Source organism: Typopeltis vanoorti, chromosome 26 (assembly GCF_054136105.1).
Source record: "Typopeltis vanoorti isolate ZY-2024b chromosome 26, IOZ_Tvanoo_1.0, whole genome shotgun sequence".
In the NCBI taxonomy this organism is placed as follows: Eukaryota; Metazoa; Arthropoda; class Arachnida; order Uropygi; family Thelyphonidae; genus Typopeltis; species Typopeltis vanoorti.
Window position 1 is genome coordinate 25,901,087 of NC_143574.1, and position 23,823 is coordinate 25,924,909.

The 23,823-nt window shown below is 36.4% G+C and overlaps 1 protein-coding gene across 2 annotated transcripts in view; it reads left to right on the forward strand.

The window, feature by feature from the left end:
• The first annotated feature begins 2,159 nt into the window (after positions 1-2,159).
• LOC150092423 (uncharacterized) overlaps positions 2,160-23,823 on the forward strand; it is an 88,950-nt gene continuing 67,286 nt past the window's right edge. For both annotated transcript variants that reach the window (XM_090415074.1, XM_090415073.1), the window contains exons 1-2: positions 2,160-2,433; positions 2,718-4,907. In XM_090415074.1, coding sequence (XP_090271200.1) covers positions 2,739-4,907 — 2,169 coding nt within the window. In that variant the 5' untranslated portion in view covers positions 2,160-2,433; positions 2,718-2,738. The remainder of the gene's footprint in view (positions 2,434-2,717; positions 4,908-23,823) is intronic.

Sequence of the window (23,823 nt, forward strand, 5' to 3'; positions counted from 1 at the left end):
AAATTACATTATTGCAAGCACAGTGAAGGACACAGAATATAGAAATTGTTCATTAAATCCAAATTTGAATAAGAACACCAGAATTATTGTAAAAAGTTAGTTTTCAGCCATGATACACTGATTTCTGTTATTTGTGACCACAGCTATCTTACCCTGAATTTAAGAGTGCGACCAATCGTCAACAACTGAAATCCAAAAAAAAAAACATAAAAATAAAATAAAATAAAACCTTTTATTTCCCTATAGGCCACTCACTTTTAGATCGAGGAGATGTTCATCCCCCCCCACTGGTAGCCAGTTAGAAATACCTAGCCAAAGATTATCACTAATTATACATCGCATGAGGTGTCGCTAAACCCGCGGTCTGTAACTCTAACATAATATTTTTGCAATGTCTGAAACAATATGGATTCTTGTCCATTTTCTCGTGTTTACAAGACGAAAAACTCGTTGTCTGTGCCAGAGATCGAGTAACTCGGGAACAGGTCGAAGAAAGGTTTAGAAAAAAGTCCTCTACTCGGCGACTAGAATCGAACTTAGACTCTCTTTCTTCAGGTGGCCTAGAGCTGTGGATGTACAACTCTCACTTCTACTGAGCTACCCAGGAACAACTGAAATTTGTTGTTGTTGTTCCCGAGTTAGTCGATTTCTGGCACAGGCAAGTTGGGTTTTTTCTCCCAGAAACTCAGGCTTTTCGTTCCATAAACTCAAGAAAATCGACTGTAGAACCCACACTAAATTAAGGCGATAAACATAGTGTTATAATTAGGGACCACTAGATGGCAGCACTTCTGAGCGCTTCTTTTCACAGGACGACACATCAAATTAGCAATAATCTTGGAGTAGCTATCCCTAATTGGCTACCGGTGGAGACTGAACTTACCCCTTGTCTCCAGAAGTTAAAAAGGGCAAAAATTGCTTCTACTACTTTCTACAATGGAAAAGACGTTAGATTATTATTATTATTATTATTATTATTATTATTATTATTATTATTTAAAAAAGTTCTGCACAGTGCTTCTGTTGTTAAACATTTATTTAACTGAACTTCCCCCCCTCAGCCTCCAAAATTTAGATAGGACTAAAACTCTCTCGCCTACTCCTTATACTGGAATAAAAGGTGTTATCTGATTTTATTTTTCTTTATTTTATTATTATTTATTTATTTATTTATTCATTCATTTAGAGGCCTTCAGCATAATCTTCATTCTGTGTTATCACTGCTGCCCAACTTTTGTGTGACCTTGTAATCCTTCAGCAAACTTTATTTGTTAATGCGTTTGATAGGCAGAGTCCCTTCAGCACAAACGTTGTCCATGGTAGTTAAGCGTCCCACAGAGTATTTCGTTCAACTTAGGATACAGATCCAAGACTGGCGGACTCATGTCAGCATTGTACTTTGGGGACAAATGAGTACATGCCATCCATTCTTTTTCATAAGATTAGATATTTCACCAGAAGCATGTGGTGAAATATCTGTCATGAAAACTGCGCGATATCCGACCTGAGTTAGGGAAATGAGCACACGATACCCATTCAGGTATGAAGTAGCGTCGTCATTTCTCAAAGGGAGTAGAAACATATCTACGTTCTGTTTTATTATAATATAAATAAAACTTTTGAGGTAATATTATTCACAAAACATTGAAGTAAATTATATTTATAATTATAGTAAATTATAGAATAAGTATTTTTTTAATCATTACTTTCGTATTTGCTAATTGTCCCTTCTCAGGGACAATTCTCTTCTTCTTTACGAGAACAAAATTTAAATTTCTGTGGGATGAAGGATTTATTGAAATTTTTTTAAAGAATGTTTTAATGTCCGATTTTGTGTTGCTTTGTATAATAAACTTTAACAAGACCACTACATTAAAGTAGTAGAAGGCCCTGGAGAAACTTAGAAAATCGTTCTGATTTTCCGTATAATAAAACTAATGTGTTAATTATTATTTCGCTACGTTACCGTGAACACAATTCACGGTAACGTAGCCTTTAATCTCGTCTTGCTTGAAAGCATATTCGAAGATCAACCTCGTGATCTTTTTTTTATCTACCTCCTTCTTCTTAACGATAGATGGCGATACAGGCAATACAACAAATTCAGTGACGTCACCATCTAGATGTCAACTGTATTGTATCTGTCGTTGGTAGAGTGAGTTATGTTTTGTCTATGATGATGGTTGGTATTTGTAGTCGCTTTCCTTGGCTGTTTGTGAGGATATGTTTTGTTATTAAAGAAAATGGAAATGGTTAGTCTGCTTAAATAGTGTTTGGCTTTCAAAGTGTGAGCATCGCAGGATTTTATCAAGTATAATGAAGGTTGACAATTGCGGTATCTATGTTAGCGATGAGATGATATTCGTTTGAAAACTTCGTCGTGGTGGATGTGTCATTTCCCCTTGATAAAATATGGGCGGTGTATTTAACAAGGTAAACATATGATTAATTTATTTAAAAGTGGTTCTCGCAATAAACACCGAAACATAAAGAAATTGAATGAATCTATACATAGCTAACATTAGGTTAACAGTTTAATGTTTGCCAGAAGGGGGCGATCTGATTTTCGTTGTGTAAAAAAAAGGAAAAAAAGGTTAGAGCGAGTGATTCCAAAATCGATTGCAAGTACTGCCTTTACGTTAAATTTTTGCCTGGTTTAATTCTGCAGTATTAAATCTCTAATACAGGTTTTTTTTTTTTATCGTTGTGACCAGTAGCTGATATAAAGAAAACCAACTATGGCTGTCTACACTGGAATCAGTAGGCCTGGTTCCGCAGTTACTGCGGGTGTCGACCGCGAACTTCAGGATAACTCGGATATACCTGAGTGGAAAAGGCTGTTAATTTTGAAAAAGCGTACGGGAGCTGTTACGTCTGGTAGTACAGTAATTAGTGAAGAGAGCAAAATTGCTGGTATCAGCGAACCGCTAACCCCACCTGTGCAAATGAATGAAAGGACAAGTTTTAAGAATACTCAAATAGCCGCGTGCGATCGCAGTTCAACAAATCCTGTCGGTAGGAACCCAAATGAACCATCGAATACTTCGAAATCGATTTCGGAGTCAAATCAAGTAGAAAGTTATGGATTTAATACAACAGTCGGGGGACAGTCAGCTGCTAGTTCGCGTAGCTTACGTTCTTCGGATGAAATAAATTTCATGAGCAGAAAGGATAGTATGTTGGAAGATGCAAATACAGCTTTTACAAAACCTCTAAACGAAGATGTGCTCTATTCCAGTGATTACAGACTAAGCTCCCCCACCGATCCTGTGCACGACTGTGACGAGGATCAGGATTTAAAATACGGACCCGGAATTGTTGATAAACTGAAATCACGCTTTATAAGCATGAGCCTGAAAGAAACTGAGAAAGCACCGGCGAACTCTGTAAGACGTTACTCAAGCTTGGAGAACCTGTTAGACAATGACAGTACGTTCCAGGCCACTTCTGCACAAATTAGGAATAGGGCAGTTGCCTCAGGTAACAAAGTGAAGAGCATCCCAGGTCAACGAAGCATCAACGTTAAAAAAGCTAAAAGCATGGAAACTTTGCTGGTAAACTCAGAACAGCCAAACCGTGGGAACCGCTGGTCTGTCGGCAGGAAGCCTCTACGCAGTTGCCGTACTTCAGCGAGGGGCTGCTCACCTGTTTCTATGCTTATCAACGAAAATGTGGTTATTGTCGATAAAGCTTCTAAGCCAAAAGATGTAGAGAAAAGCCCAACTCGCTCAATAACGAAACGGAGAGAATATATACGTCAGATTTCAGTGTGTAATATTAATGAGGAGGAGTTGCCAAAGCCAGATACCGTAAAGTTTTATAAACGTATTTTTGAAGGTTCGGATGACAAGTGTACTCAGAATTTCAGGACCAAGTCAATAATAATAAAATCTAGTGCCAAATCTCAACCTGTCCCAAAGCAAAGGAAGATGTTGCCGAAAGAGTCTAGGGTAAATGGCGTTTCTGCCAAATTAAGTGCCAAAAACTCGCCTGCAATAAATGGGGAAATGTTAGGAGTGAAAAACAGCATTGAAATAGATATTTCAGACAGTATGGAAGATGAAATTATGGAAAATGGCGATATAACAGATGGAGCTCAAGAGAAAGGAATAAAATTCGTGAGCGACGAAGCTTTGGATAGGATTAGATCATATGGCGTCACAATGACCTTCGCTGGTGAGAAAGTGAATGTTTGTCACTCAGCATCTTACCTACCTTCCAGTATTACTCCTCTCTACACTAAACGAACCTCCTTGGACGTAGCACCTCCGATTACCCCCGATGATACTTCGGTGACATCTCCCGTAACGTTCTCAGAAGAAGATTCGGATACAAGAGTAAATGAAACTGATAAAATGAAAGAGAAATCGTATGCCGAAGGAAAATCCACTGTCGTAAGTGGAACTATGGATATCGCGAACGAAAAGATAAAGCAGCAATCTTCGAACATGTTCCTAAATAATGAAAGTAATGATATTCCTCATTTTGAAGATAGCAGTGATGCTGTTCTGCAGCCTGAAGACAGTGAAGTTTTGAAACCCAGCACCCTCCTAGGAGCTAAAAAGCCTACTTGGCAAAAGCCACCGCCATCTACTACAACTGTCGTTTTTGACTTCAGAGGTAAAGATGTCAAGCCTAATATTGCCCTGAATCCAACGCCATTTGGTTGTAAACCAGCAAAAGTGCTCAAGAATAAAAAACGATCTGGATCACCTCCCAGGGTTGATCCAAAAAATTCCGTCAATGGTGTGGCACTTGATGAGAGTCCTGAATCAAGTGAGGAGGATTTTGATGACATTGATGAAATGGACATTGGTGCAGACTTACCGGTCATTTCTGGAATTGTGTTTATTGGTGAAAATGTGAAAGTTGGTAGGGGAGCCATGCTCTCGTCTAGGAATAAAAAAGTAAGTTTAATTTAATTAAAATTATAATTCTGTTAGTTAATTTTTAGTATCTAGGGATAATTATTTAATGCACTGATACTTTGTACTGATAAATATTTTTATTTATTTGCTTCACTTCACTCAGTGAAGTGAAGGATTTGAGAATATCTTGCTTATAAGAGCATTCTGCTTAGCTCGAATATCTGCTATCAAGATGCTAGCTAAAACTAACTTGTTTATTACTTGTAGATAGTCTGTATCTGGAAATCTTTGTCTTAATAGTTTCATTGCATTTTACTCAATCTTAAAATTTTTGAGTGCTCTAAGAAGCAAGGAATTATGAACAACAGACATAGATCAGTACTGGAAGCACTTTTTAAAATCAGCACTTGGTATCCAGACTACATTTTCAGAGTATAGTTTATCCAGCTCTGTTTAACAGATTTCCTTAAAGAAATTATTTTTTTTTTTATAAAATTGTAAAGTCCATGATTTCTAAAATGAATGCTGATCACCGTGCAACACTAAAAGAAAGGATTTTATTTTTATCTTGAAAGAAATATTCAAAAAGATAACAATTATGTAAAAATTGATTTGTATTTAGGATAAGAATTTTTTCTAAGTTCTCCTCACTTTTAAAAGGCAATAAGTTATTATTATGTGATACCTCCAAGGACTCATTGTGGGAAGACAGCTTACCCCACTCCACTACACACACACACACACGCACATGCACGCACATCTATCACCGATATTTTTAGTCTGTAAATTGCATGTGTTCCAATGGCCGATTTGCCTGTACACAGGATATAAAACCAGAGTTTCACGAAAAAACCCTGCTTCCCTCATATGAGATTGGCTAACTCGCCCTCAAATAAAAAACCCTATATAAAGATTCCTCTCATAATGACGAGAATTGAACATGTTTTTTTCAATCGAAGGGAGCAGTATACTGTCATTCTTCCAATTGTGCTACAGAAGTTCTGGCAAAGCCTTAATACTAGTTCTGTGTTGTTTGTTGCTGGTCTGGTTGGCCGAGTGGTTATCATATCTGCTCTCTCTCCAACAGGGTGTGGGTTCGAATCATACTGTGGATATTGATGTTTGTGATTGTTTTTAGGTGGGAGATGAATTGCATTGCCTTGTGAGACCACCACCTTGCTCGTTGGAGGCCCAAACTGGCTAAAAAGAGTTCCATGTTTGGTATTTAGAACAGGATTTCCTAGACCTGGTTAAAAAAATATATAATAAAAATAGAAAAATTCTTAGCCTGCCTGCAGTGCTATAAGTTTTAAACTTTCATGGGTCGTAGTCATTAAAAAATTACTTTATTTTAGTTATTTTCATAGTAAAAATGTGCTTGTGTTAAATTAATATTATGGTGCAATATTTAACTGCACAAATTTTGAGGCAGCAATGCATTCAGCCTGTGGGAGAGAAAGGAATGATATATGATTTGAGGCATAAGTTGTAGAGCAGATCCTATCAGATACCTAGAATATTTTTCAGAGCAGGAAGAGCAATTAAACAGAGTGTCCCTGAAAATTGTATGAAGATTGCGAAAGCCAGGAGCAAGTAGGTTATTTGAATGGTAAGGAATTAAGTTGTCAGAAATAGGACTGGCCAAGCAATATTTGGACTTGGATGGTACATGTTTTAAGGTTTCTACGATTAAGTAAATGAGGGGAACTCCTAAATATTATTTTAGAATTAATTTAAAGCTAAGTTTTAATGTAGTGTATTTACAGAGATCATTAAAAAAAAAACATATTTAAGATAATCCTAATCAGTCCTTCAGCTTTTCTTTATTTATAGACTTAATGTGTATTTTTAATTTTTAAATTATTTAAATTATGCATAAATGTCAATCAGCATTTCCAGTTGGTAGTTTTGAAGCCCAGGTACCTCAAATTCATTGTGCTTCTCTTCTACTAACACTGGTTAGAAAGGCTTGAATACACAAATAATGAATTTAAGATATAAGTGACACAGTTGTGACAGTTTAGAGTGGATTTCCCATCATAGGTTTTTTTGGCTTTCAGAAAGTGAGGTGTAATGATAATTCTTTCGAATTGTTAGGAAAATGATGTACTAAAACAGCTATCCCTCTTTTCCCTCATAATAATATTTGCATGTTTGAGTCTGCCATTCACATCTCAAAGCTTCTTGACTTTCTTTTCACTGCTTTGCACATTTTTCTTTTCGGTGAGATACTCATTTTGTCCTGCTCAGTACTTGATCATCACTTTATTTCAGATCCTTTATGACTAATCCAAATATTTTGTTGGTTTTCTACCCAGCATCTTCAGAGAATAATTATAGCTGTGACAAGCACACAGCACTAAACTAAATAATTGTGGAAAACAATTCAAACTGTAACTGAAATTGAACCAATACTCTTACATGGTACCCCTTATTGGCTGGATAACCATAAAGTTAATATGGAGAATGCATTTTTGAAAATTATGGAGACAACTACCGTGTTTGAATAAAAACTTTAGTTTAATATAACTAAATTAAGCCACGCCAAGACCGACCGTCTGGCTTAGATACGTTTACAACGTGTTTGCGATCTGGCCGCACGGGCGACAAACGCTAAACACATTCCTTAGCCACCTGAACAAATAACACGAACGCATACAATTTACCATTGAAATCGAAAATCAAAATTCGCTTCTGTTCCTAGACACACTAGTCACACGTCTTCCTTCAGACAGTCTTTCCTCGCAGTCTACCGAAAACTGACACACACTGGCCAGTACATACATGCTAATTCATACCACCACCCATCACAAAAATATGGAGTCGTTAACACCCTTAAAAACAGAGCTACAACAATTTGCTCTAACCAGCAAGCCCTGAAACAAGAACTAAAAATCATCAGCAAAACATTCATAAATAATGGCTATAACAAAAATACTATTAATAAAATACTCCATAAAACAACAAAAACAAATCTAGATTACAGTAAAACCATAGCCATCCCATACATTAAAGGGTTATCAAAAAAAATCAACAGAATCGTACAATATTATAACCTCAATGCCACCTTTAAACCACCCACTAAACTTAAAACCATATTCAACTCCTCTAAGGATTCTCTTTTCCCATTAGCACATCCTGGAGTCTGTTGCATTCACTGCACCTGTAACTTACCGTACGTTGGTGAAACAGGACGGACAATCCCTATATGCAAGAAAGAACACATTAGACACATTAAATATAACCATTATGGTGAAGCAGGCCTCTCAGACCATGCGCTCAACACCTTACACCAAATCAACTGGAAAAGCACCCGCTCTTTACACCACACAAAAACCTGGTATGAAAGGAAATGTAAGGAAGCCTGCAAAATCCTGATAAACCACCCAAATATCAACAACAAAGATGGCATGAAAATTCCAAGGATCTGGATGGCACACATTCAACCTACCTAATATATAAGATCCAGCATAAGTCAGGACTCTAGCCAATCTTCAACTAGTATTAGAAACCATTCCATACCAATTGGCTGGACTGTACAGGTATAATCATGATATTAATATATGTATACAGATAGATATTTGTTGTTGCGCCCAATGTATTTCTACAACCAACAGATAACACTAATAATAGGACTCTAACGTTGATGTATAATTTTTTTTTTTTTTTTTACCAGAGGTCAGGTCAACAATTGTTGTAGCAGTTGGTCAGTATCTTTAACAAACCAGTTTGATTGTAGTGTAGCTTGTTTTCTGTGTATAGTTGTATGCTCCAGAAGATGACCTTGACATAAAGGTCGAAACGTCGAATGTAGATTTTAGTTATATTAAACTAAAGTTTTTATTCAAACACGGTAGTCGTCTCCATAATTTTCAAAAATGCATTCGATTACTGTGTAAGCTTAAATGAAAGGATTAATATGGAGAAGTCATGCTATCAAGCCTTAAAATGACAGTCTCCTATCCTATATCTTTGGCAAATTAATACAATCATACTTGTTGAGAGAGTGCTTCATAGCTGATGCTGATTCTAAAAATAGTCTCTCAGACCTATAATGACATTCTATGTAATGTCAATGTTTTCCTCAGTCTAATCGTATGTGAAAGGGTATCCAGAGCATGATCTACCATACAGATGATCATGGATGTCATTTTTGTGTTATTCAAGGTTGATGTTAACTGATATACTGTTCAAAGTAAGCTAAATTGTAGGTAGAAGGAAATTTATACACTCCAGGATGTGCAAGAGGATGAAGAGTTGGATGGCATGGAGATCATATTTGCAGAGATCTTTGGCTATTTTTTTTTTTTTTATGGTGTACCTTTCATTTATGGGATGGGAATGGTTTTGCTGTGATCCTGTGTGTTGGGTGCACAAGGAATGAGGGTACTTGCAGTATTTTATCTATTTTATGCAGGCTGTAGTCATTGGCTAAAAAGGTATTGAGAAGGTCCCTGAGCTCAGTTTCAAGGGTTGTCATTTGAACAAATAGCCCCTGGCTTGGTGAGTAAGTGCTTTTAGGATGTCATCTCAAAAGCAAGGAATATAAATTGCAGAACCTGTTAAATGAAAGAAAGGATGATATGATTTGAGACATAAGTTATTGAGAGGTGCTTAGCAGATAAATATTGGAGGAATGTTTCCAAGGGAGGAGTAAGAATTGAAAGACCATCCTTAGAGATGCATTATTTGTTCCTCAGGCTGGTTTGCTTGTTCTGTGGGATGAAAAACTTTCACTTTCTGGAAGGAACACCATACCACCTCCATGTGAGATGAGCACAAGGAGTAGATTTATTGCATGGAGAGAAGTGGCAGGTGATTGGAATGTATTGCCAAGAGTTCTGAGTAAAATAACTGAATAAGCTGTGGTATTTAGGACAAGCCTCCCATAGCATTCTTGACTGTATGTTGGTGTTTTGCTGTAAGAAGACATTTTTGCCATGATATTAGTTCACAGTTTAGTAAAATGTACACATGATTTTTAAGTAATAAGAGAAGCAAGGAGTGATGTCTGTTTCAGAGAACTTGTGATCAAATAGAAGAGTTGAAGTAGCGTAGCATCTGTGTGATAGTCATGGTAAACCTATTATGAACAGACCTAGTAAACTTGCACTTTTTTTTTTGCCATGAGTATAAATTCTTTTTAAAAGGTGGGGAGGTCCTTCACATTAGGAGTAAGCCTTTTTTTTTTTTTTTAATCCCTCTTTGCTGAGCTTTGTATTGCTACAATATAATTGTTTAATCAAGAACAAGTTTCATAAAACTTTTCATGAGAAGCCAAGACAACTTATTGAGAGATCGACTAGATATTGTAACTGTGCAACAATATTAATATTGGCTGCTGTGTCACACTTTTTAGCTTGGAAATTAGAAAACATTTTATCCATTGCAATCAGGTTGTACTTAAAATCAATTCTTTCACAATAGTATATACGGTTATTTGCAAATACTTCATTTGTACAAATATTTATTCTAGTCGAAAACTAACAAGTAAAACAGAAATACAGTAACACAAACACAGTTGTTGAGGGCTCACCTCACAACAAGCCTTCAGTGTGGTCCCTTTACAGTTTCATGTCTCCTTCCACACACAACACTTCTATAGATCCTCTAAAATTCAGGGGTATTTGTGAGGGCACACTTTTCCACATACCCCACCATCTCCACCACTTAATCATCTGTCCATGCAAAATTGCACTATCCATCATGCATCATCACAAGCTATCATCTACTAACAGTATTTTATTTTATTTTATTTTATTGTCTGTACATTGAATGTGTTCTCTTGGCCAATTTGCCTGTATGCATGATGAAAAGTCAGAGTTTCCAATGAGAAAGAAACCCTGCTGTGAGATTGGCTAACTCGCCTTCTGTTGGAAAAAGCTCATATTAAAATTCCTCTTATCATGACAAGAATTGAACTTGGTTCTTTTCCATCTGAAGAGCATAATATCCCATCATTCTTCCAGTTATACTACAGAATCTTGCTGCCTAATAGTTGTTGTCCCTGAAAAGATGTATTGCTCAGTAACAGAACTTCTTTTGTTAGTAGCATCAGCTAAGCACAAACCAAGGACTAGAAAAGCCAAATGTCCTTTGCAAACCAAACAAGGCTTTCATACTATTTTATTCTTACATTAAGTAGTTATGGCAATGTTATGCTGAGCATTAAATGTTATCTACTGCAACTTTTATTATGAAAAAATTATGGAGACCTGTGATGTTGCTTCTAGTAATAACTGGAAGATAAAAAAACTTAATTACTGGTCATTTCAGTCTTCAGATAAGATCATCTAGAGTACTAAAATATACAAAGACCTAAGCTACTCTTCATCTCGCCATGGCAAACAACAGTATTATTAATTTGCCCAACTGTCAACTCTGGCCTGACACATGGTAAAAATAATTGTAAAAAGCTACATCAGTAGTTAATTATCAGAGCTCAAACACCTCAATTCTTCTTCTGTCATCTTTTGTCATTGTCCTAGACTTAGCAGAGAAAGATCGAAAAAACAGGTTTCTACAAGCTTAATTTTCTTCTTTTTGGAGATGTGCCTGTCTTTCCAGATCTTAGATTAGCTAGCACTGTTCTCAGTGGTGTAGCTGGAGGGGGGGGGGTCCGCTTTTGAACCTTTTTAAACTTTTGCAGTTAATTCTAAAATTGTCTCAAGAACTCAGTTCCAAATATTGTAATACTGCTGCAAATTTTCCTCACAATTGCTGTAAGTGTTGCTAGTTGTGAGAGGAGTTTTTCTAAATAAAATTTGATTAAAAATTACCTACATTACTGTGAAATAGACTTCGCCAGTGTCATCGACGATTTTGCTAACAGAAAAGCAAGAAAAATAACATTTTAGAATGTTGAAATTTTACTTCAAAAATAAACAGCGTTTTAATTTATTTCCCTATATGTCGTTTTGACATTTTGTAGTATTTTTGGTGTGTATTGAGAGGGGTGGCAAACTCAGGGACTGCTCTGGGTGGCAACAGCTCTAGCTATGCCACTGGCTGTTCTTCTTCTTATCTCTTTTTTACATCCATCTTTTTTTGTTATCACTCCAAGGTAGTTGAAATGGTCAACAATTTCAATTCCTTCTATATCTATCTCTTCTGCATTGTTTAAAATCATTATTTTGGTTTTACTTGATTTATTCGTAAACCATGGCTTAAGCTTTCCCATTCTAATTGATTTTGGATGGATTTTAATTCTTGTTCACTTGTTGCTATTATTAGTCCGCGCGGTTAGCCTAGTGGCTATGCGCTTCGCAACCATATGCCTGGGGAAGGAGTGTCCTAGGTTCGATTCCCGTCGGTGACGTGAGGAGCTTGAAGGATCTTCCTCAGCCATAGCCAAGTTAGCCAGTCTTGGGCGTGGACAGCAGGGTTTTTTCCCCAGTTTATTCTGGGGTTTTTCATCCCGCAAAGCAGGCAAAACTGGCCTTGAGAACTCAACACTACAGGCCATAGGATACACCGGGGCATAAGGCTGACCACCTTATCCTGTAAACGGAGTGAGGTCCGATGATCAATGGACCCTCGACACCGCAAGGTAAAAGAGGGTATAAGGAAGATTGTTGCTATTATCACTGTGTCATCTGCATATTGCAGGTTAGTAATTGTTCAGTCACCTAATTTAATGCCTCCATTCCACTTTTCTAGAGATCTTTTCATTATAGTTTCACTGTAAAGGTTGAATAGTAATGGTGAGAGTATGCATCCTTGTCTTGATCCTTTTTCAAATTGGAATGCAGGGGACAATGAGTTTTCATTTCTTACTATTGCTTGATTTCCTTGATATAAGTTCTTTATGAGGGTTATTAGATGGTTTGGTATTCCTGATTCTTGCATGATATCCCACCTCATGCAGTCAAAGGCTTTGGAGTAATCTATAAAGCATAGATAAAGGCTTAAGTTGAATTCCCTTGCTTTTTTCAATTATTCGTCTGATGTTACATATATGATCTCTAGTCCCTTGACCTTTTCTGAATCCTGCTTGTTCTTATGAGATCTGATGGTCTATAAAACTTTTTAATCTCTCCTTAATAATGTGTAGTAATATCTTGCTGGTATGTGAGATAAGGGCAATGGTGCAGTAGTTTTCACAGTTGTTGTGATTGCCTTTTTTGTAGATGGGGATAATGGTGGAACTAGTCCAGTTTGGCCATCTTCCAGATTTTGTTGCATAAATCATGTATCCATTGATTGCATTCTCTCCAAGGTATTTCAGCTGGTATTGAATCAGGACCTGGGGCTTTCATTTTTTGATTGCTTGTTCTACTTCACTTTTGAGGATCTCCGGTTCTGTTTCGATAGCTCTTCTTGTTGAATAGCTGAGTATGTCATTAGTGCCATTTAAGATCTTGCTGTTTTCCTCTGCAATTATATTAAGTTTTGATGTGAATTTTATGGTTATATCCTTAACCTTCTTGAATAAAAGGTTAAGGATATAACTATTTATATTCTGTCTTTCTATTTTTCTTTATAGATGCTTTGGATATAGCTATTTTTATCTTTTCGACAAGATTTCTTAATAGCTTTATTCAGGTTCAGGTAATTTGGCAAAACCCAATCTGCTGTTTTAATTTGTTTCCTTTTTTAATTAGTTCTAGGGTTTCTTTTGTAATCCATGGACTACCATTCTTCTTTTTTATTGGGATGTTTTTGGCTGCAGATTTTGCAATGGTTTGTTTTAGGTGTGTCAATATGATTCAATGCTTTGTTCCTGAAGTGTGCTTTTTTTGTTTCTTGAAAAAATATACCTATAACAGATCAGTGCAATGCAAAACTTCTTCAGGGAGATCAAAAGAAAGTTATCTAATTTTTTTGAATAGCTGGTGGTTGAAGTCTTTGGGAAAGGCTGATCCAAAGAATAGACAAATGGAATGAAAGGTGAATTGAAGTAGCAGCTTCAGTCAGTTAATTCAATTGTAAATTGATGTTGGGCAACTGTTCATATTATTGTAGATTTAGTATGATGGAGAAATGGATGCCAGTTCTAAAGAACAGTGCCAATGGAAATTTCTGTAGAAAAGATACAATATGGAAACTTGCCTTCTGTTAGACAATGACTAGAATGTGTCTCAGTTTCCAATTTTTTTGGAAACTGAGAATATTAAGAAATTCTAGGATAAGTGTCTCCTCTTGACTGCTGATAACATGTCCTTTTGATAATAGCTATCACAGGAAATGGAAGACATACTAAGATCCATTTTTGAGAATTTCTGTTTTATTATTATAAAATGGAGTCCAGGTCATTGTGGAAGATCCACATGATAAGTAATCTGCTGATGCACTAACATTTATACATACAAACTTATCATACCTCTGCTTAACTCATTCACTGTCAGGGCACTCACAACTAATTCCGTCAGTCCATTCCACTCACCATTCTACCCAAAACGTTTTGTCTGCACACCCTTACTAACCACACTCTTATATAACTTCCGTGGATGACCCTAAATTCTCTGACTCTTTGTCATATATTGAAAAATTTCCTTCATGCCAATTGGATAAAACCTCTTTAATATCTTATGTTTCTATAATATCCCCTTTTTTCTGCCTATCCACTAAACTTTGCAACCCACAGACCTATCATCAGCTTGGTCGCTTGTCTCTCAATCCTCTTTACGACCTCCATCAAATGGTGGTAAAGAGGAAGGGTTGATCCCCAAGAAATCAAGGTGACCAAATCTGTGCACAGTAGTCAAGATGCAGCCAAATCTTAGTTGCCTTATAATGAGGGATAATGATGTCCTTGTCTTTACTTGGCATGTTTTTCAACATTCAAATAATCCTTTGAGCTATAATAAATTTAGTTTAATCCTTCATCCAAGTGTTAGCAAACAGTTTGCACCTAAAGTATTTTAAGGACTCACCACTAGTAGTATCACCACTTCTGGGTCTGGCTCCCACTGATGAGACCTCAATAAAGGTCGAAACCGGTCTGGGTAGTGGCCCTTCCCTTAATGCATAGCATTATACATATCCTCAAGGAGATGTGCTTTGCATTATGGGAGATACTGAGACAGGAGTGATGAGAGTTTGGTCCACCTTTTCTACAAGTTGCCTCAGTCCTGAAAATACTTCAGGTACAAACTTTGTTTGCTAACACTTGGATAAAGGATTAAACTAAATTTATTATAGTCTAACCAAGTGGAAAATAAACTTTCAACATCTTTCTCTGAATCTAGAGTAATTTAATAATAAGGTGGTACACCTTTTAGCAACTCATATAGGTAAATATGACCTCTCCATCTGTCTTAGTATCACCACTTCTGGGTCTGCCTCCCACTGACAAGACCTCAATAAAGGTCGAAACCAGTCTGGGTAGTGCCCCTTCCCTTAATGCATAGTATTATACATATCCACAAGGAGATGTGCTTTACATTATGGGAGATATTGAGACAGGAGTGATGAGAGCTTGGTCCACCTTTACTATGAGTTGCCTCAATTCTGAAAATACTTCAGGTGCAAACTTTGTTTGCTAACTTGGATAAAGGATTAAACTAAATTTATTGTAGTCTAACCAAGTGGAAAATAAATTTTTAAAATCCTTTGAGCTATTTTACCAACTTTTGCATTATGCCCTCTGAACTTCAACTCTCCATCCACCATTATCCCCAATTCCTTAGTCTCATCAATTTCTTCAATCCAGTACCATCAATGTGATAAACAGTATGCAATGTTTTCATCCCAAAGTGTATAACTTTACATTTTGCAACATTAAATTGATAAACATTATCCTTTGTCCACAATGCGAAGTTATTTAAACACTGTTCAAGATATCTGTAGACATCGCCTTTATCAACTATTGCCTTCCCCAGTTTTGCATCATCAGTGGAGTACCTCAGAGTTCTAAGGTACTTCACTTGTCTCCCTCATTCTCCTAGATTCCACTCCACTGTATACTTTTGTCAGCCACCACCTATTCATTCTACTAGCTTCATATCCATTATCATTTGCTCCAACATTTGTAATAGTTTTCCATGTGGTATTCTGTCAAATGCTTTAAGTGTTGATCATTATTCATAACTTATTTTAATGTTATTAACACCAAATGAACATATTTTATAAAAAAAGATGTTCATTAACTGCTTATATTTTGTTGGATTTCAAACTAGCATCTTCAGAGCACGAAGCAGCATGTTATAGTGTACATACAACAATGAGTAAGTGAAACATTCAAATTGTAATTGACAAAACATGTAAAGTCCTAATTCAGTGCCCTCTAATGTTGTAAAAAAAAAAAAAAAAAAAAAGTATTACAGCTATATAGGAGTTGATCTTAAGAGTCTCCCAAATTTTTGGCAAATTCATATAACTTGTTCAGGTTAGGCGAATTCTTCATAGCCGTGGTGGAGTCTAAAATAATATTTCTGACCTGTAATGACTTATAGCACATTAGTTTTCTTCCATTTAATTCCATTGAATGTTTCACTTACTCATTTTTTCATTATTGTGTGTAAGCTACAACATGCAACTTTGTGCTCTGAAGATGCTGGTTTAAAATCCAGTGAAATGTGAGCAGTTAATAAACATCTTTATTTTAAATATATAATTTATTTGGTGTTGTTAATACTGTTAAAATCAGTTCCACTGTCATTTTTATTATAAAATGTAAATAAATTACTAAGACAGGACCTACCTTTTACAAAGCCATGCTGCCCATTATAGAGTATCAAATCCCTATCCAACCATTGTTGGATTTGACTTTAACAAATATACCTAATATATTAACTGGTCTGTAGTTTGCTACCACTTAGAACCACTTTAATGTTAAGCAACTATCTTACACTGTATCCACTCCCTTGATAACTTGTCATATAAGTTCAACATAAACCCTTTCTTGACAGAACAAGACTACATGATCACTCTCCACTGTTGGAGGCAGAGTGGCTACTCTGGTTATGGATATATCTTCTGATTCTATTACCAGATTTCCCCCCCTACTCTCAGACTTCTGGTACCCTCTATAACATGTTGTTTCAAGTAATTATCCCTTAGCAGCCATATAAATTCCACTTCCATTTTGCCACGCCTCCTTTCCTCCCTCCAATATATGTCCTCATAGTTGAAGTATCTCATAATAATTGTTCAGTCTGCACTCTTTGTGCTAATCTGCTGATATGTGGCATCTATATCTTCCTGTGAACCTCCTGGTCTATAGCAGCAACTAACAATAATGTATTTTTCCTGTTGGCCTCTATTTTACACCAGACAGCCTCAAATGAATCATCTCACCAAGATCTAAAATCTTTAACTCCTAATTTTGTTGGTTGTAGTTCTTCAGCCATCATCAGCAGTACCTTACCTCCTGTCATATTCCCTCTGTCCTCCCATTTACAATACTATTTACATTTTGTCCTTGCAACTATATCATTTTCTGCAACCAGGCCTCGCTGATGCCTATAGTTTTTGGCCAATTCAGCTGACCAATGCCAAAAATTCCTCTCCCTTATTTCTGATTCTTCTGGTATTTGTGTACATGCATTTAAACATCCCCTTGGATCCACAATTACCCTTGTGTGATGTCATTACCAACCCATTTGAATCTAAAACCTGTGAAATTGCATTCAGCATCGCATAATCGTTTCTGTACACACACACACACACACACTCATTTATCACAGAGGTGGCCAGACACATGCTTGATTGCATTTCCCCATGTCTAGTTTCCTTGGTTTTCACCTCCAAACTCTCATCTAATTCCTAAACCATATAAGTCCTTTTGTCCATCAAATTTGCTCGATACATCTATAAACTGCACACCATTCCCTCTGTACAATCTTCTCGACTCTTTAGCGATCATGGTCCTTCTTCACAACTCTGTCCTATCATACTGTGGCACAGACTCACAATCTTTACTTCCTTACTCTTCATTTTTGCTTCTTTTAACAACTCTTTCATATCATCTCTCATGGCATATTTTTCCCCTTGTTCTGAAAACAATCTTTTCCAATAAATTTTACTCCATTCAGGAGTTTTTTGTAATATTCCAATGCATATTTATGGACATATCTTGAACTATTGGAGATTGTAGTCTTTGAAAAACTGTGAGGACGACTGGTCCAGAGAACAGAAATACATAAGAGGATGACAAAATTGGTTTGGTAGGTTTGAAGCTGAGCAGTGAATAAATATTGACCAGCAGTTGCTCCTATGTTTACAGTCTTAAATAAAAGGATCCGTTTCTCCTTAATCATTTGCCTCTATATGGCTCTGATATGTTTTACACTCTCATTTGTGTGTTTGTGTATATATACATGCTGATAACTGCAGGAAGTATTACTTAATTGAACCCCTTTTGTATGACTTGTAGTAATTATAGCTCATGTGGCTTGAATGAAATAGTTGGCTGCTGTTATCATCCAGTAGGACTATGGAATACAGTATCCCAGAGTCCAAATTCTGATTCAAACAGAGTATTATATGGGCTTGATCAATAGCTTATATTTCAGTTGACATTAGTTAGACTTGGCTAAAAATTATAGGTAGCAGTGAGTCTTTGTTAGCAGATACAATTTCCTTTATCCTTGTAATTATATTTTAGGGAGCACAGAGAGAACAGAGTGGGTTGTGTATTTTTATGAAAACAGAAGAATTGAAAAGAAAACTACAGGTTTGGTAGGAACGCAGTGACAGAGCGACGAGAGATATTGCATTTGAGCATGTGTAAGTCAAAGATTAGCTCAGTTTTTAGATTACTAACAGTGTGAATAATTATTATGAGAGAGTGCTGAGAAACACAATTAAACGTATAGGCGCACATACTGATGGTGAAACAATCACCGAGAATAGTATGTAATTTAAAATAACGAATGACTTTGACACTTAGTGGAGAGTTCTGACCGCGTGGTTTGACTTGTTTGAATTTAAACTTAATGCACCCAATCACGAAAGCGTTCGAAATCACATATTTCGAACGCTATCGTGACAACAACCAGAATCTAACGGAGGTCAGTCTATATGCTAAGAGACACAATTTGTTTAAAACTTCCTTTAATTATAGAACATACACTTATCTGCGACAATATAGTGAACAAAATATCAGTTTCAAAAAGTACTCCCCCCCCCCCAAAAAAAAAACCATACCGCAATTTGGGAAACAAATGGTGAATGCCTGTAAAGTTTTGCCGGAGGCATTGGGGATATTTTACCAATTTTCGAAAGCGTCATACTATAAAGGGCGCTTAGCCAAGGGCGTTAAACGCCTAGACGCCACTATCTTCTGCTGTTACTCTATAATTAATCTGACTGCTTTCAAACTTGCTCGAGCACGATATATCTGTCATCAGAGCCAAAAGGATTCCTGTATCCATAACACATCTGTAACCAGATTAAGCGAGAGGATTGAGAGTGTGCGCACTCGATGCGATTGGTAGAATATTATGCTGTAGTTCACGTCGAAAATAGCTCGTTGGGGTGATAGCTCTTGCTTACAACGTAGTAACTGCAAGTGTTCATTATCGTGAGTGTATCTGCTACTGGTTATTTGTAACAGAAAACGAAATTAGCCTTATGTAGTTTCACCTTTTTCTGTCATTACTTCAATATGAGCAAAGAAACTTCCAGGAAGCCATTAACCATGTTACCATCTGGGAACTTGCAAATGGATTTCTCCATAGAAGGCAGTTGTTTGCGCTTTTGCTACAAACGTAATCTCCGTCCTGAACCAGCGCTAGCACTATCTTTAATCCCACTTGCTGTAAAGTTTTGGGGACTCGTATTCCAAACCTAACATTCTCACCGCACATACTGTCGTATGAGCGAATTCATGAAGGTTTATGATTGCAAAGCGCAGATTGTGTAATAGAGATGGTATGGTTTACCCCACATGGCACTGATATGCTATATAGGTCTTGCCACACTTTTGTGTGGGTCAGATATATATATAATGTGGAGTAAATTCAATGGATGAAAGGATTTATATATGCTAGCCTGCATTTAAATGGATATGAGATATTGAGGGATGTGAATATAAATGAGAGAGACCCCAAAATGTCTAAAAAAACATGGAATTGAAAGAATAAGCACAGGAAACGTGCATTTGGTACCATGACACAAAATGAATAAAGCGCAAAGAAAATAAACAAGCTCTGTCATATGTTAGAAGAGTTCCCAGCAATGTTCAGAAGGAGATAATCATTTGGAGAGCCTGGATTTTACATTATATGATTACATACATTCCCACAAGTCTCTCTCTCACACAGAGAGATGAATAATTTGTATTCAAACTGAACTTTGTACCTCTCATTTTTCTCAGCACTCATTTTCAGGGTCATGGGTGCGTACTGTAGTTGGAAAATTTCCAATCACTATACAGTATTTACTTCTGTGTTATCGTTTATGTAACTGGAACTTTTAGTTTGTTTTTGCTTTGAAATGGTTGATACCTTAACTGTGCCTTGTTTGTTTTCATAGAGAGATAATTTCTGTACGCGTGCTGTGTTAACTGAGTGATACCGATATATCTGATAACTAAAGGGAGCATAAATTCATTGCATAATAGCTATTCATCTGACTTTTTTTTAAGTATAGTATCTATAATATAATAGTTTTAGTATCTGTAATAAGTCCTAATGCAGTGTCGAATTCAGCCTACTATATATTAACGCAGAAGTTTGAAATTTACAGCTCTGGGCATGTAAAAATAAAAATATATAAAAAAAAGCGCTTCTTTTTTTGTAGTCGTATTTAAAACAACAACAAAAAAAAAAACTTTAAATATTATTACATGGCACCTCCATCGTTGTGAGGAGGCCGCTCCACTACACAGGTCGCCCAATTCCCTCCTTTTGAATATTCTATTTTGGTCTATTAATTATTGGGTTTTCCAGCCTGTTTTCCGATTTAATATAACCGATGTTTTGTTCTCAAACGTCGATTATATTAAAGAAAAACCTTTCTTTATTTTAAATGATGTTCCCCATGTTTAAAACGGCAAAGAATATTTAAATATACAAAACGCTAGAAAATATCGAATGTAAATCTCGCTCTTTATGCCCCACTAGCTTGTGAAATGTGTTTCTATATAAAATATATTGACTCGCCAAAAGATTTTTTAAGACAACATTGTTACAGAATTTATTATTGTGCCAGTGTAAGACTATATTTGTGTTAGTAGATGGTACTGTATTTGTTATTATTTGTCATCGTATGAGTTTAAGAAAGAATAATAAATCAACAAAAACAAAGTATTAATAAAGTTTTTTATTATGTTTTTAAAAATAGTTTCATTGAATTCAGTTGTATTGACACTCTGGCGACTCAGAGTTTTCATAAAGGTTTCCATTACCTGGATTAGTCAGAGAATTTGCCAAACTGGAAAAGCCCCAAAATGACAAATAAATAATCGTCATATTTTCCATCTATCGCTTTGTAGACGGGCATGGTATTTTTAGGTTATGTGTTGCTTTTACGTCTGCCTTTAAAAAAAAAAAAAAAAAAAAAAAGCAATTCATAGCATTGCATTCTTCTATTTTTATTCCTTAAGAAAAATTAAAAATATGGAGATAAATGCATAAGGAAATAAAAGGCAAAATGAGAATATGCAATCAATAATTGTAAAAACCCGTAGTTGCCGTACGTTGATTCATTGTAGTGAGTTGTTTCCTTGCATAACTTAGTGCTCGTTGGCTCGGCTGTCTCGTTACGCCCATCGTGAAGAATAATTATCAAGGCAAGCCGAACATTACACGAATTATTTTGTCTTTTTGGTATTCATAACGGTAGGTTTCGTTTATTGTAATCGTTGTCAGCCGTTTTATAATCACATTTGAGAAATTTTCAAACTCAAATGGGAAATAAGACATATCTTCTAATATGATTAGGCTACGTGTCTAATGAAATAAATAAAATCTGGATACTAAAAGGCTCACCAGAAATAGCCTTGGCTTTTGGAATCATAATTTTAAGATAAGATGGTTAATCTTATGCCTAAATATATTTGGGTGTTCTCATGGCCTGGTTGCGGGTTGAAAAACCTGTTGCCGAGGGGAGAAACCCTTTCTCTGGCTTTCCCAACCGTATAGCCTTTTTCTGTCATTCTCTGCCAAGGTAGTGCAGGCCTGCCTTTTTTTTTTTTTTGGATCCATGTCAAAACTGCCCTTGGAGGGTCTTCTCTCTATCCATCCTTTTTAATATACATCTTTTCATTTCACTAATGATACTTTTTTTTTTTTTTTTGCTCTGTCTGTTTATATAATTCAGCATTCGGGTATTTATTTTACTCAGTGCAAATTCCATGGTAAGAAACTGGCATCAGGAAGAGTTTCATCCTATAGGGCAGGGTTTCCCAAATTGTGTTCCGTAAATAATTATCAGAATTAATATTAATATGAGCCTGGAATGGTTTTAAATGCTGCGACTCTAACCAAGATGTTCCGTTAAAATTTCAGGAATTTGTGAAATGTTCCGTCGTAGGGAAAATTTGGGAAACGCTGCTATAGGGTACTCGTGATCTTGCCACAACATATGAAAAATATATAAATTCCTCCATGCGCGCGCGCACACACACAATGTGTGTTATTAATGCTTTGGTCAGAAGCCTTACCAGTTCTAATAACATGAAGCAAGTCGTTTTTATTCATCAGAAATGCGATACTATATTATTCATGTGGTATCTAGGGCTTGAGAAGAACGATTTTGTCTTGACAGATACTTGGATGGGGATGGTGAAGCCACGTGATTTACAAGTTCAGGAAGGAAAATAGTAATGACTAGAAATAAATTTTTTTTTCGGAATATCTTTTATCCACCGTGTTTTTACTAATAATTTTCGGCGACTGACCCTGTCGCCGCTAAACTCATTTCCTTTATTCCTGATACTCCTGTCACTTGTACTGTATTTAGAAAAAAAAAAAAGTTTAATTTGTTATCCGTCTCTTTATTAGTCAGTGTGTAAACTTTATGAACTCAATCTGGATATTGTAAACAAGGTTAATCAGCTAATTCCAAGTTTATTGACTAAACGTTCATGGAGAGGCAAACTCCGTGAACGCATTTCAGCCATTGCGAACCTTCACAAGAAACTTTGCACTGAGATACCTGCTTGGAAAGAAGTTAACGGACACACCCATGGGTAAGATGCATCGTGCCATGTAACGAGTCACGTGTTTGTAGCTGGTATAAGTTGGAGGAATATGATACTCCTAAGTCAGTGCTACTATGTCCGGGTGAAAAGCTGCAAGAAGGAAACTAATGGAGTTGAAAGAGGCGTTTGTAGGATGTCAAAGTTGTAGACCTATTGTTCGACAAATTGGGCTTCCCAGGTCAACAATCAGTGATACCATACTGCGATAGAAGCGTCCACTGCGAGAAGCAGTTGGAGTCGACCCACCACACTCATGAACTCTTTCAGCAAGAGAATGCACCATGACCTCAGTACATAACTGAAGGAAGAATGGTCCAAAATCCCCATTGATCGCTATCATATGCTTGTGGAAAGTATGCCCATAGGATTGTTTGTTGCAAACATCGCAGCGAAAGGAGGTCCTACATGTTATTAAGGTGGGCGCAATGGCTGTTTGTTCCTCACACTGCGATGCCCGGTCACTTCCAGACAGGCTATAATATTGGGTTTGGATTTTTTTTTTAGATTGTATGATACTTAAAACCTTATACTAGCCTTCTTATTTTTCGGGAAATTAAATTCATCCCGGAAAATATAACGCACGTTTTTTCAAAAATGCTACAGACGTTTTGAAGTATATTATGCATAGGAACACACTTGCGGAGTTCTTATTGAAACAAAAGTATTGTTATTATTAAGAGAGAGATCTTAAGGAAAACCATACTTTTTGCACCATCTGTCGTACCTGTTCTTGAATTCATTTATGCTTACTTGCACACACAATACTATTCAACGGAATTCCATTCCAATCATGCACCACTCTATGAGAGAAAAATCTAGCCTTAAACCCCCTCCCTACTTGACATCATTCATTCTCAACTTATA